Source organism: Balaenoptera musculus, chromosome 17 (genome assembly GCF_009873245.2).
Source record: "Balaenoptera musculus isolate JJ_BM4_2016_0621 chromosome 17, mBalMus1.pri.v3, whole genome shotgun sequence".
In the NCBI taxonomy this organism is placed as follows: Eukaryota; Metazoa; Chordata; class Mammalia; order Artiodactyla; family Balaenopteridae; genus Balaenoptera; species Balaenoptera musculus.
In genome coordinates, this window is record NC_045801.1 from 3134955 (window position 1) to 3149135 (window position 14181).

Genomic DNA, 14181 nt, shown 5'->3' on the forward strand with positions numbered 1-14181 from the left:
TCAGGTCTAAAGGTGGAGATAACGCACTGTGGGCAGATGAAGAGGAAGTACCGCGTCTGCAACGTGACCCGGCGGCCCGCCAGCCACCAAACGTAAACGGCCTTCCTGTCAAACGCTTATCAGCTCTGACCTTCACTGTCACTCAGATGTCCAAACTCTGCAGCAATCACTTCTGCAAAGGATTTTCATGCTAGTTGTAAAATTCCGAAAGCACACTTCACCTCGTGAAATAAAATAATGAAATTCCCCTTGTATGGGCGGGAGGGGGCGGGGCTCGCCGTCAGTTTTCCTTCTTGAATATGACAGGCGAGGGAAGGTCTTTTTGGTTCATTTTCCAGTTCTCCGTGCTGAGTGGCGTCCAGGGAGGGAGTGGGGATCAGTTAGTGCTGCCTGGATCCACAAGCGTGGCCCGGCCCAGGCCGACGCTGCGACCTCTGCCTTGAGCTCCCGTCACTTCACAGACAGTTTGGGGTCCAGGTCTGCGTAGTAAGTGTGCTGGCCGCACGGATGCAGTGCTGTCTTAGGTTGTGTGGCCCCCTCACCCCACCTTGAGGCCTCCTGGGTCCAGTGAGGACTCGTTAGTTTATTTCGCGGTCGCTCCGTGGGAAGTGCCTGGTGTGTCTCTGGGTACTGGTTATACCAAGACGCCCAGGGTCCTGTGCAGCAGGAGGGGCAAGGTGAGCCTGTGTTCTTGTCCCCATGACCTCCTCCCACCGGGCAGAGCAAAGGAGTCGGCAGAGGTCCCCTACCCCTGTGCCCAGCGCCCTCGGCCCCATCCTGCATGGGGGCTGCCCCCCGTGAGTGCAGGATGCCACTGTGCCCTCCCGCCCCTGCACGTGGGCCTCTCCTGCCTCAGCCCACATGTGGCTGCGGAGGCCTGAGCAGACCCGGCTTGTCCCTTTCACTGTCCTGTTCTGGAAGGTTTCAGGTTTTCTGGGGCGGACACTTGGAGCACTCAGCCAGTAAACGACTTTCAGAGTCAGTGTGAGGTCGGCTGGAAAGTGCACAGGCTTTTCTTTCTGGATTTGTCTTCATTTGTCCTGAGTCCTTTCCATGTACTCTAGACGTATGTGTCATTTGTGATTATTGCATATTGTAGGCGTGCGGGTGTTTTTTACTTCCCGACTCCAGAGATAAAACGAACGTTTAGGGACTTGGGAATGTTCAGATAAGCCAGAGGGCATGATTTGGTTTTGACCCCCAGGGAGATGCTTTGAATCACCCTCCACCTTCTTCAGCCCTAAGAAAGCAGACCCACAAAAGCACCCCTGTGTGAGCGGGCACGTGGGTCTCGGCCACCCGTCCCCTGGGGGCCTGGGACGCTCCGGGCCTGAGCCGCCTCTTTCTTGCCCAGGTTCCCGCTGCAGCAGGAGAGCGGGCAGACGGTCGAGTGCACGGTGGCCCAGTACTTCAAGGACAGGCACAAGCTGGTCCTGCGCTACCCTCACCTCCCGTGTTTACAAGTCGGACAGGAGCAGAAACACACCTACCTTCCCCTAGAGGCAAGTCCCCCTCCCTCTATCTCTGTGGGCTGGGAGGAGGACTTCCGGGGCAGGGGCCCCGCTGGCACCCCAGGCCCAAACCGTGTTATTCCTGCCACTGTGGGACCTGGGACAGGTTAACAGATGTGGTCCAGCCTCAGTTTCTGCATTAATAAGATGAGTTTGGTAACTTACAGGATTCGTGTGAAGGTCGAGACCATATGTGTGTGCCCAGCAGGCCCCTGGCACCCAGGAAAATGTGCTCAGGAAGTCTAAAATCCACTTCTGGTTTGAAAAATCCTTGCCTGGGAAAAGATCAAATGCTGAAACAAGGACACAAGTTTTTAAGTCTTTCCTGTTAGTGTTTTAAATTCTCGGTATTTGTCCAGTTACTGAAACACCTGGCCCTTGGTTTGGCTTCTCCTGTGCTGTGTGCAGAAGGCAGACTTCCTTCCCATCACCGGCAGCTCTGCGTTACACCCCCGTGTCCGAGGACGGGCGGTCCGCACAGCCCACGGTGAGGACACAGGCCAACCCCGCCCCGCTGCTGGGTGGCCTCAGAGGCTGTGCTGCTTTCAGCGGCGCGGCTCGCGGCTCGCGTTTCTGTCGTGCTGGGTTTCCTCCGGTGGTTTCTGCCTCGGACCAGAGGGCCTCCTCCCGCGTGCGGTTCCTGGCGGATCTCAGGAACAGCCTCCACGCTGGCGTCTGCGTGGCGCTTCACGGTTCTCTCGTGACGAATAGACGTGTCACGGGCAGAGCTGGGCGCCAGCTCCCGCGCTTGGCCTCAGACCCGCGCCCGCTCCCCAGCCCGGTGCTGACACTCGGTTCTTGCGTTTCTTCGTAGGTCTGTAACATAGTGGCGGGACAGAGATGTATAAAAAAGCTGACCGACAATCAGACCTCAACCATGATCAGAGCGACTGCCAGGTCAGCCCCCGATCGGCAGGAAGAGATTAGCAAATTGGTGAGCGTCACATCCTCAGACCAGTCCTCGGGTGGGGAGACCCTGGGGACGCCAGCTCAGGGTGCCCAGGGCCAGGCCCCATGATGCTTTGGACAGACTCGGCTTCTGGAAGGAAGCAGAGTCCACCCCTGACTCTGTGCCTTTTCTTTCTTCCCTTTTCAAGATGAGAAGTGCCAGTTTTAACACAGATCCGTATGTTCGTGAGTTTGGAATCATGGTCAAAGACGAGATGACCGATGTGACCGGGCGGGTCCTCCAGCCGCCTTCCATCCTCTACGGGGGCCGGGTAGGTAGACGGCTGGGTGGGGCGTTTTGTGGGTGTTGGGAGTATGTGTCTGAACGTCGATGGTGGGGCGCAGCACCTGACCCCCCCACACACACCCTCAGAGGTGTAGACCATGGTCAAGGTAAAGAATTCTTCCTGCCCCAGTGTGAACCTGTAACAGCTATGGGCCTTCATGAAGGACTGGTTTCCTTAACCCTTTTAAAGTTTTCTGAATCACCCCTTTTCTTTTCAAAAGGTAAACTTTATTATCTCATCAAAATTTTAAAAGCATCATTCTTTGTATGATAGATACTCTGCCAGTGACGAGTTATTCTCCAGAAGTTCATGCCGCTTTTCTGCTTTCTAACTTTTGTTTTGGAGGTATGTGGGAGCAAGTACATCAGTTTAGTCACGGGCACAGTTCTGTTTGTTTGTTTTTGCCCATTTGACCTCTGGTTCTGGTCAGTACAGTCCTGACCCTTGAGCCCCTTAGAGCTCACGAGAAGTTCTTCTCTCCTTTCCTCCTGGCACCGCCCCCTTAGCCTCAGCGCAGGTGGTGGGGCTCAGCTTCCAAGGTCACAGCTTTGGGAATCCCCTGGCCATCCAGTGGTTAGGACTCGGCGCTTTTGCTGCCAGGGCCTGGGTTCAATCCCTGGTCAGGGAACTAAGGTCCTACAAGCCGCGGGGCACAGCCAAAAAAAAGAGTGAGAGAGAGAGAGAGAAAACAAAGGTCATGGCTTTTGTGGGTCAGTGAGCACCTGTGGGAGCCTGCGTTCTGCATGACTTGACACCTTTTTACCTGATGGAGTGGGACTCCAGTCCTCAGTGCCTGTGGCAAGCTTTAGTTTTTTTTGTTTTGTTTTGTTTTGTTTTTTTGGCTGCGTTGGCTCTTTGTTGCTGCGCACGGGCTTTCTCTAGTTGCGACGAGTGGAGGCTACTCTTCCACTGCGGTGCACGGGCTTCTCATTGCAGTGGCTTCTCTTGTTGCAGAGCACGGGCTCTAGGCGCGCGGGCTTCAGTAGTTGCAGCATGCGGGCTCAGTAGTTGCGGCATGCAGGCCCTAGAGCACGCGGGCTTCAGTAGTTGTGGCTCGCGGGCTCTAGAATGCAGGCTCAGTAGTCGTGGTGCACGGGCTTAGCTGCTCCACGGCATGTGCGATCTTCCCGGACCAGGGCTTGAACCCATGTTCCCTGCATTGGCAGGCGGATTCTTAACCACGGCACCACCAGGGAAGTCCCTTCAGTTTTGTTTGCAGGACTTTTTCCTTTCTTATTTTAAAATATAAGTTCTATTTTTTTAAGTGTTTCAAAGTTCAAAAGATACAAAGCATTATAGGGAAAAAAATCTCTCCCCAGATCCTGGTTACTTTCCCAGGAGGCAATTCTCCTTGTAAAATCGCTCCAGGGATGATTATTCACATATTTTTTTCACCCCTTCTTGTGCAAATAGCTGCATATTAAATACACGTTTGTGCCTTGCCTTTTTTTACTTAATATTTTCTCTTCGATCCCATGGAGATCTTGGAATGTGTGTGACCTCTGGCTTGTTGTTTTTGACTGTTGCATGGTATTCCTTTGTGGGGGGGACCCCACCCTAGCCAGTGGGCATGGGGGCTGCTCCCCGTTCTCTGCAGGATGCCTTCTGAGCAAGGCCTCCTGGCTCCTTCTCAGCCCACTTGTGCACCTGGGAGCTCAGACACTGCAGACACAGCACCTTCTTAACCCTCCCTGTGGCCCTAGGAGGGAGAGGGGGATTCCCCTTCACAAGTCAGTGAGGAGATGCCCGAAGTAGTGAGACTTACCTAGTGAAACCAACATTGCATATCCAGCGTCTTTCCACCTTTTAGTAAAGACAGGAGTCATCTGGAAAACAAAGCAGCTCTTGTAATCTAACCTTGCAAGAATGTTAGAATTGTAAGGATCCAAACTTTTTAATGCTTCTAAATGAATGAATTTTTCCAGATGTCTTAAACATTGTAATGGGAGCAAACACTTCTCATCACCTGCCCTACCCATTGTCCTGTTAGACAAAACATTAAATGTCCCCCAGGGATATCCGGCAATGTCTGGAGGCTGGAATCTGATGGGCAGCGGCTGCTGGCACCCTCCAGGGCACAGGACTGCCACAGAGCAGTCAGCCAGCCACGTGTCCACGGTGGGACTGAGGCTGAGAAACACTCAGACAGTAAGAGTGCATTGCCGTGGGAACTCCGTGTGTGTGTGTGTGTTTACTTAACTGAGTCTGGAACACCACACTTGGTGGTGGCTCTGTCTTATAGAAGGAGGTTGGCAGGAGCTGGGTAGTAGTTTAGAAAATATAGGAAAACAAAAACATTCATTTCTGTAATGTTTGATTTTTACAATATGCTTATTTTAGTAGGAAAAACGTGTTTTTCATTAAAAAACACTTTTGCAGAGTAAATGACAGCAACTCAGGCACAGCCCTGTCCTTCAGGGCCTGCTGCCCACAGGCCTGGGATTACAGCTCTGCCCCCTCCACATGGCCCTAACTAAAAATGGAGGCCAGTGCCAAAGACTTCTCTCTGAATCAGGCCCAGTCTGTGGGACTCAAGAGCTTTCTCTGCAGGGCACACAAAGTCCAGCCAACACAGCTCCAGTCACAGTGTCCCTTGCTGACCATCCCTTGTGCTCCAGAATCACTTGAAGGCAGTTCAGAGATTCCTTCGGTGACAGTGTTGAGACCTGGTCCTTTCTGGTTGCGAGATGACAAAATTAAGTGGATGCATTATCTGCTGTTTTTTTCTTCCCAAATGGGAACAGCTTAAGCAACTGCAGGCAGTGGTGTGTGGAGCGGGGGCAGCAATAGGCTCGGTCCTAGCTGGCCTGTCTGCTCCCAGGCACAGGGCTGGTAAGAAACACCTTGCTCCCCTTCCCTTCCCTTCCCTGGCTGCCCCACTGATAACGGATGAGGTAGAATTAACGGAAGCGTGTTTAGAAGACAAGAAGCCTTCCTGTAGCGTCGTGAGGCACTTCTTTTCCTCCAGGCTCCCCGTGAGAGTGAATGGAGCTCCGGGCCCCCCCTGCTCAGCCTTCCGGGCCTCCCCCTGCTCCCCACAATCTACTTCTTCACCCCTCCATCCTCCCTCCGCCTCTCCCCCCTCCATCCATCCGTCTGTCCTTCCTCCATCCATCCATCCATGCATCCATCCTGCACACACCTGCGGGACCCCTGCGGTGCCAGGCAGCTCAGAGATGGGGGGTCTACACAAAGGTTCCATTCTCAGCCTCAGGAGCTGCCGTCTGGTCAGGGGACCAACAGCAGTAGGGACAGTGACAAAATCCAAGGTCAGAGGAATATGTTTTCCATTTTCTTCTCACTCTGAACTTCTCGCCGTTTGCAGAATAAAGCGATTGCCACCCCTGTCCAGGGCGTTTGGGACATGAGGAACAAGCAGTTCCACACGGGCATTGAGATCAAGGTGTGGGCCATCGCGTGCTTCGCCCCCCAGCGCCAGTGCACGGAGGTCCACCTCAAGTAAGGCCGCCCGAGAGCGGAAGTACCTGGCCTTGGACGGGCAGGGGCAGAGGGACCGCGGGGAGGGCCGCGCCGCCAGGCTGGGCGGGGCGTGGGCTCCGTTTGGAGGGCGGGGGGTGGCAGCATTTCCCCGTCGAAGGGCACTGCCTGGGGCGGCCGGGCCGGGGAGTGGGGGCCCCGGTGCTGCTTTGCTTCTCAGACTCGCTGTTGGAGCGAGTGTGGAGAGGTGGAGCAGGTTACGTGAGAAACAAAACAGCAAATGACGAATAAGTGTACAAAGTAGAGGCAAAGGAGAAGGCTGTGTTCAGTGAACTAAAATTATTTTTAAAAAACACTTTAGGTTCATATTTCTGTATCAGCCCAGCCTGGCCCAGTGTCAGACCCTTTGAAAGCAGCTCCATAAACATGCAGCTTGGTTGCTCATGCTTCTGTGCCAAACAGACACAACAGGGAAAGGAAGGCTTTTGTCTCCTGCCTCTCTCGGGTGGGAGCAGGAGGGGGCCTACACAGCGGGGGAAGGTAGCAGGTGGGCGTTGCAGCAGAGAGCGGCTCCGGAGGGCTGTGGCTCTCAGGGTTCTGGAGAGGGGCGGGGCCTCTCCACGCCACCAGCGGCACGAGCTGGCTTCTCCGCTGGGAGCGTGGGGTGTCGGGGGACAGAGCGGGCTAGAGTCCGACCTCGGGGTGCCTCCCCTCTCGTGTTCTGTCCGTGGCCCCCACTTCACTTTTCCTGGAGCCAGATGGCCCCAGGGTACGTGCACGTGTGGGCGTAGGTGCAGATCCGCACTCGTGTGTCTCTTCAGCTGCGCTGACTAACGTACTGGGGGCCGGGCGCTAACTGGCCGGAGCGGGTCGTGTGTCCTCACTTTACTGTAAAAGGCGGTGACGCTTTTATTCCTGGGCTTAAAATAGAAGCCGTGGATCCGTCTCCGCAGCCCCGCCTGTGATTTCACAGGGCCTGTCGGCCGCAGCTGTTGGTGCTACTCTAACTGTGGGCTGTTTTGTTTTCCCCCGTGATTGTGTCATCCAAGTCCAAGTTGTGCACACAGGAATAACTGGGGGGAAATCCAAGGGGACAGTCAGCTCACAGTTTTCCTCACCCTGACAACGCTCGGCATCCACAGGCAAGTGGGCGGCAGCTGCTCACGCACGGCTTTAAAAGGACAGCACTTGTCACTGCCCTGCGAGTGTCACAGCTGGTGAGGGGGCAGCGTGGCCACGATTTGAAGTCTCCTGTTTCATCGTGACTTTTCAGTAACCTGCGTGGTCAGCACGAATGGCCGCCTTTGTTTGTTACCGTGTTGAAGTGGCCTTGTCCAGGGCTTCAGCTCGGATTTGGATCTCAGTGAAAATGGTTTGGGGTCTGGATCTGTTAAAACCGTGCCCTTTCCTCGGGGCCTCCGGTTGCTCTGAATCACTGGCGCTCTCGGTGCTTCACGTAATGAACCTCCTCCTTCAGGTCCTTCACGGAGCAGCTCAGGAAGATCTCGAGAGACGCAGGAATGCCGATCCAGGGCCAGCCGTGCTTCTGTAAATACGCCCAGGGGGCAGATAGCGTGGAGCCCATGTTCCGGCATCTGAAGAACACGTACGCCGGCCTGCAGCTGGTGGTGGTCATCCTGCCTGGAAAAACCCCCGTCTATGGTAGGCCTCGGCGCGCACGCGGCCTCTGGCCGCCGTTGGTGGCACTGTGGGTGTGCAGGGCAGCCTCGGCCCTTTGTGTCTCTGCCGCACCGAGGAGCTGCCTGTCTCTGGCCCACTGGAGAGCTAGGAAAGACCAGGTGGTTTCTGACTGCGGCCGCGCACGTGCCCAGGGCCGCCCTTGGTGGTCTCGCCTGGGGCCGCGGTTCCCGGAGGCCAGCCTCCTGCGGTGGCACAGGACTCGACACGTGTGCGGTTACCTTGCCCGCCGCCCGCCGCAGACGTCGGCCGGATGGAGGAGCAGTCAGGCGACGCACACGAGTCATCCACTCGGGGCGCCGTCCTCAGCTCCTGCCTGGGACTCGCTTCTGCCCTTGTGAGCTGTGCCCGCCTCAGAATCCTCTGGAAGTTGATCAGAGTCCTTTCTGCCAGAAGGGCAGTTGCACTTTCCCTCGGCTGAAAGTTACCAGGCCCCCGTGATGGAGTCCCAGGCCCTGGTTCGGGAAGCTCTGGGGCGCTGGTGGTGTAGATAGGTGGCGGCGGCATGGGGAGGTGGGTGCCGGGTGCGTCTGCCGGAAGCCCCCTGGGAACCAGAGGCCCCAGTGCGGGAGGCGTGTGGGTGCCCCAGGGCAAAGGGAGCAGAGAGGCGTGTCCCCGTCTGGGCGGTGACAGAGCGCTTGCTCCACGTCCAGGGAAAGGAGGAACGAGAAAGCCCCCGGAGTTCCCATCCTACGCATCTTCTCCCAGGCCCGCCCAGGGAGCGGCTGACCAGTTGCTTCATGAAGGAAGCCGGGAGTAGAGGGGGTGTGGGCCCAGAGCGGTCTTGGATGTGGGGTCTGCACTTGCCGAGGATTCGAGAACGCCCGTGTTTATATTTTAACGACTCGAGCGTTGGCTTGCTTGCCCTCCTGAGCACCGTGAGGGAGGGTGGCCTTCGGGGTGCAAGCCCCGGGTTCCAGCCTGGCTCTGCCCGCACCGCCCTGCAGGCCTGCATGAGTCGTGGAAACGCTCCTGACGAGGACTGGGCCTGTCTGAGCCGCCCGGCCTCCCTGGGCGAGCGGGGGCGGGTGGGGGGGGGACGCCCCGCAGCTAGCGCAGGCCTGGGCGGCGCGGAGCAGAGCTGGAACCCGGGCTCTGACCTCCTCTTGGGCCAGGCCCCTCTTCCACGGGCTTGGCTGCACGTGGGGCGGGGGAGCGCGGGGCGGGCGGAGGGGAGGCGCCCGGGAGCCATCCTGAGGGCACCGTTCCCTCCGCAGCCGAGGTCAAGCGTGTAGGAGACACGGTGCTGGGGATGGCCACGCAGTGTGTGCAGATGAAGAACGTGCAGAGGACCACGCCGCAGACCCTGTCCAACCTCTGCCTGAAGATCAACGTCAAACTGGGTGGCGTGAACAACATCCTGCTGCCCCAGGGGAGGTGAGGCCGGCCTTCTGCCGCGTGCGGGGCAGCTGGTGCGCGACTCCCCGGGGTGGGGCCTGCCGGGGCCGGCGTCCGCTCCCCTGGACAGTGGGTGAAGGAGGTGAGGGGGACGCGGGTCTCGGCTGCTCTCGGTCTAGGCGACCAGGGCCACCTGCAGGCCACTGAGGACCGGGTGCAGGGGCCGGAGGAGAAGGGACTTCTCACCCCACCCAGGGCCGGGGGTCCCACACGTGAGATGTGGTGGCTGCCCTGGGAGGGGGTGGCTCTGCGATGAGCGGTCGTTGGACTCGCTCAGTTCACTCAGCGGCAGGTTCTGTGTTTATTGAGCGCCTACTGTGTGCAGGAGTCCTAGCCCTCCAGCGCAGGCCTCGGTGAGAGGGTCCATAAATGCGCTGCCCAGGTGAGCAACAGTGACACAGAGGTAGGGGCAGGAGCTCAGAAGGGTGAGGGTTTCACAGGGGAGGTGGCACTAAGCAGACTGCAGGCACTGGGGGTGGGGGGCAGGATCATGTAGACGCCTGGGAGGAGAGCGTTCCAGAGGGCACAGGCCGTGCAAGGGCCCTGTGGTGCAGCCTGCCAGGAGTGTGGCAGGTGTTCCACTGAGAGGCTGAGGGGCAGAGGGCTGCTGGGGGGCCTGGCACTCCCTCCGGGGGAGCGCATCCGTGGGAGGGAGGTTCACGAGTGGAGGTGTAGCTCCAGTGACCTCGTTCTAGAAGGCGACTCCAACTCTGGGTGGAGTGGGGACCAGGCCCTCCTGCGTTGTCCCAGGAGAGGTGCTGGGGCACGGCTGGGGCGGGATGGTCTGTGAATGGAAGAGGAGACTCGAGAGTGAGTCCAAGCCTGTACGTCTGGAGCGGTTAGGCAGCACTGGATGAGGAAGCTGGGCGGGTGCGTCAGCCTCCCAGGGGAGATACTGGGGTCGGGGGAGGAGGAGGGGAAACAGAGGCCTGGTGTCGGTGAGGTTTGTTTAGGGATCCTCACGTGGAGGTGGTATTTAAGGTCTCTAGGCCGGAGAGAACCCCCAGGGCAGGGTGTAGATAGGAAGGATGTCCAAACCCTCAGCCCTGGAGAGTCAAGGGTTACAAAGGTCGTGGAGGTGAGGAGCCAGCACTGGAGCCTGGTGGGGTCGGGGGTGGGGTGGGGGGGAAGAGCCAGTGCGTGGCTGTGTCACTCGGTGCCAACCGGCCAAGTGCGATGAGGTCCGAGGCTCCACCATGGGACTGGGGGACGTGTGCAGGTCGTCGGTGACCTTGCAAAGAGGAGTCTTGTTGCCATGGCAGCAGGAGGCCTGCTTGGGAGGCAGTAAACGGGTTCCGGGTTCCGCGTTCCGCTAATTCCAGGAGCTTTGCCACAAGGCGAGCAAGGGAAGCGAGGGAGGGAGCTGTGGGAGCAGAGTGGAGTCCGGAGGCAGGTGTGGTTTTGCTGGTTTAAGGTGTGAGTCATAACTGCGTGTGTTATGCTGCTCCGGGATGCTCCCGGGACCGACCCAGGACTGGGGGAGGGGGCAGCAGGGAAGAGCCGTGGGGTGGGGGGGGGGGCAGGCGCAGGGTGGGCGGGAGAGCACACGCGGTCAGGGAAAAGAGGAGAGTGAGGCATAGAGAGAGAAAGCTCCAGAACGCACAGCCGGTGAGTCTGGGACGCGCCGGCTGGCTCGAGAACCGTGCCCCCAACGCTGGCGCTTCAGGGTCGTGACCGCTGGAGCGCAGCCAGCGGTTAGAAGACCCAGGGAGAGAGCTGGGAGCAGTGCTTCTCAACTGGGGCGGTGCCGCAGCCCTGAGAGAGTGTGGTCATGTCTGGAGACGTAGGGGTGTCAGGACGGGGGCTGCCACTGGCCTCTAACACGTAGAGAGCAAGCATGCTCCTGGGCACCCTGCAGGGCGGCTGCAGGCCCGAGGTTGGGTAACAAACCATGGGACTCTCTGTGTGTACCATTGTCTTGGAATTTTCAGCCGTCTACGTGGGTAGAACCCTCGTGTCCCTGAGCCCAGCCACAGCAGCTGTCAGCACCTCCGCACTCTCGTTCAGTCTACACTCCGTCTACACCCTCTCCCCCACCGCCTTATTCTGAAGCAGGTCTCACACCAAGCAGCTTTTCACCTGTAAGGCTTTCTGTGCATGTGACTGAAAGATAAGGAGTCTTTACAAACACGGCCACAGTTCCCTTAGCACACAAAGTAACGCTGGTGCCAGTACCCTGAGAGGTCCGGGCAGTGTCCCCGAGTCTTGGCCTGTGACGCTCCTGCTTCCCCTCACAGGCCTCCGGTGTTCCAGCAGCCCGTCATCTTTCTGGGGGCGGATGTCACGCACCCACCTGCCGGGGACGGGAAGAAGCCGTCCATCGCCGCCGTGAGTATCACCTCCTGCCGGGCCCCCTGTTGGTATGTGTTCCTGCGTAATCAGCATCTCCGTACTTCTTGGCCCTTTCCTTGTCTGATAGCATGAACAGTGCAGCAGGGTGGCCCGGTGGGGTCATGTCCCTGGCACTCGCCGTCTGGTTCCCTCTGGGTGGCACCTGCAAGCGACTGGTTTCAGGCCAGCTTGCCTTTGGGACACTGGTCGCTCTTAGGGGTCGGAATCTTGGAGTGTCGTGTGTGGAGGTGCACGTGGCTTTGGGAAAACAGTGTGCTTGAAAGAATTAGGGACACTGTCACTGTTGCCAGGTACCTTCTCTGGGCTGATGTAATTCAGCCACATCTAGTCACAAGCAGAATTAGGGGTTCAGAACAATCGTTGATTTTTTTATTAGGTCCCTCGGGCAAACTTTTATTCCTCGGAACATGTTTATAAGCACTACAGCCACGCACTCAGAAGAATCATAAAGGTGGCGGGTTTGCATGTGACGAGCCCTCTCCTGGACCCCCTTCGCCCCCAGAGCGGGGCCCTCGGGGCTCCTCCTGGACCCCCTTCGCCCCCAGAGCGGGGGCCCTCGGGGCTCCTCCTGGACCCCCTTCGCCCCCAGAGCGGGGGCCCTCGGGGCTCCTCCTGGACCCCCTTCGCCCCCAGAGCGGGGGCCCTCGGGGCTCCTGCTGGACCCCCTTCGCCCCCAGAGCGGGGGCCCTCGGGGCTCCTCCTGGACCCCCTTCGCCCCCAGAGCGGGGGCCCTCGGGGCTCCTCCTGGACCCCCTTCGCCCCCAGAGCGGGGGCCCTCGGGGCTCCCGCTGAACCCCCTTCGCCCCCAGAGCGGGGACCCTCGGGGCTCCCGCTGAACCCGCGCTGCCCCGCAGGTCGTGGGCAGCATGGACGCCCACCCGAACCGCTACTGCGCCACCGTGCGCGTCCAGCAGCACCGGCAGGAGATCATCCAGGACCTGGCGGCCATGGTGCGCGAGCTTCTCATCCAGTTCTACAAGTCCACACGCTTCAAGCCCACCCGCATCATCTTCTACCGAGACGGTGTCTCCGAGGGGCAGTTCCAGCAGGTCGGCCGTCTCCCCCGCTTTTTCCCTGCCCTCTTGTCGGTGTCTTAAACTCACCTGTTTCTCGGCAGGACAGCTTCTTGGGTTCGCTAATGAAGACAGTGGTGTGGTTTTCCTTTTGCCCCCAGGTTTATCTGGTCACCGTGTGGGCGGTGGTGATGGGCTCGGGGTTGTCAGGACCCTGCGGCAGGTGGGGCGAAGAGGCCTGTCCCGGCGGACTCGGTCCAGCACACGCCAGCCGGGGGCCCTTCCCGGCTCCAGGCTTTGCCTTGCAGGCTGAGGGGAGTCTCTGTGGGGCAGGGACACCGCTGTGGCTTGGGGGTCACCTCTGTCTGCGAAGGAGGGGGCGGGCCGGAGTGGGGAGAGCGCAGAGCAGGGTGAGGACAGTGGCCGGGAGGAGGGTAGGTGGGAGCCCTTTGGAAATAGTCAACAGGACCCAGCCACTGTTTGGATGTGGAGGGAGAGGCGGCACCTTAGGTGACGTGTGGGGCATCGCCTTGAGGAAACGTCTGGAAGGCAGGGGAACCTCTTAGACACCGGGGCACTGGAGGCGGGGCAGGTGAGGACAAAAGGGGGTTTGTTGCCACGCTCCAGGTGACAGCACCTGCAGCATCTCCAAGTCGAGGGGACTGTGGGCAGCAGTGAATCCATCCGAGCCTGGAACTCGGGGGATTGATGCCCTGAGTGTGTCCATATTTGGCCAGGGCTAATGCCACCTCCACCCCCTCCGTGTCTCCAGGGCACGCTTTGTCGAGAGATAGTAGCAGGGAAGGCAGAAGTATCCGATGCTGCAGGAGACCCACCCAGACGGGAAGACATCCTGAGAGGCACTCGGCGTGTCCAGAGGCCCCAGGCCACCTTGCTAGACAGGCGGGGTGGCACGCGACAAGGCGCGGGAGCCAGTGCCTTCCTGGTCCAGAGCAGGAGCAGCTGAGGCCGCAGCGGGCGAGGGGGATGGCTTCGAGGTTCCTTGACCGTCTGGTAGCTCCTGGCCGGGGCCCCTGATTCGGAGCCTCTGTGGGAACCTGGGTTGGGGGCTCCTGTGCCGCCTCTTGGGTCCGGTTCCCTCCGCTGGGAGATGCTCTCCCCTCGTCTGAGCGCCAGTTCACCCTCTGTCACTGGCATTCTTACTGCAGAAGAGGGTTTGCGTCTTCCTCCGTTTTCTCTCTCTGTGAACGCACTCCACGCCTTACAGAATCACCACAATGGGGTTTCTGGACCCAGAACCCAAGACATATTTTTGAGACATCACAACACAATACTTGGTGAGGGCAGTTGCTGAAACCCTGAGGTGTGGGGTCCCTGTAGCAGCCATCACCACGCCGGGCCAGGCTGTGTGCCCGTTCATCTCTGACACAGGTGGGGGAGCAGAAACAGCGCCAGCATCCTTGTACCCTGACTCCTCGCGCTTCGCAGGTGACTTTAGTCTTCACAGCAAGCTTGCAAGGTGCGATGTTCCCATTTTAAAACTGAAAAAACGGGGGATCAGACAGGGTGCATGGC

The 14181-nt window shown here is 58.9% G+C and overlaps 1 protein-coding gene across 5 annotated transcripts in view; it reads left to right on the plus strand.

Moving 5' to 3' along the window:
• AGO2 (argonaute RISC catalytic component 2) overlaps nucleotides 1–14181 on the plus strand; it is a 106462-nt gene that overhangs the window by 74166 nt on the left and 18115 nt on the right. For all 5 annotated transcript variants that reach the window (XM_036830796.1, XM_036830795.1, XM_036830793.1 and 2 more), the window contains exons 7-15: nucleotides 5–92; nucleotides 1355–1502; nucleotides 2326–2445; nucleotides 2609–2731; nucleotides 6072–6205; nucleotides 7662–7846; nucleotides 9100–9259; nucleotides 11518–11608; nucleotides 12487–12681. In XM_036830796.1, the coding sequence (XP_036686691.1) occupies nucleotides 5–92; nucleotides 1355–1502; nucleotides 2326–2445; nucleotides 2609–2731; nucleotides 6072–6205; nucleotides 7662–7846; nucleotides 9100–9259; nucleotides 11518–11608; nucleotides 12487–12681 (1244 nt within the window). The remainder of the gene's footprint in view (nucleotides 1–4; nucleotides 93–1354; nucleotides 1503–2325; nucleotides 2446–2608; nucleotides 2732–6071; nucleotides 6206–7661; nucleotides 7847–9099; nucleotides 9260–11517; nucleotides 11609–12486; nucleotides 12682–14181) is intronic.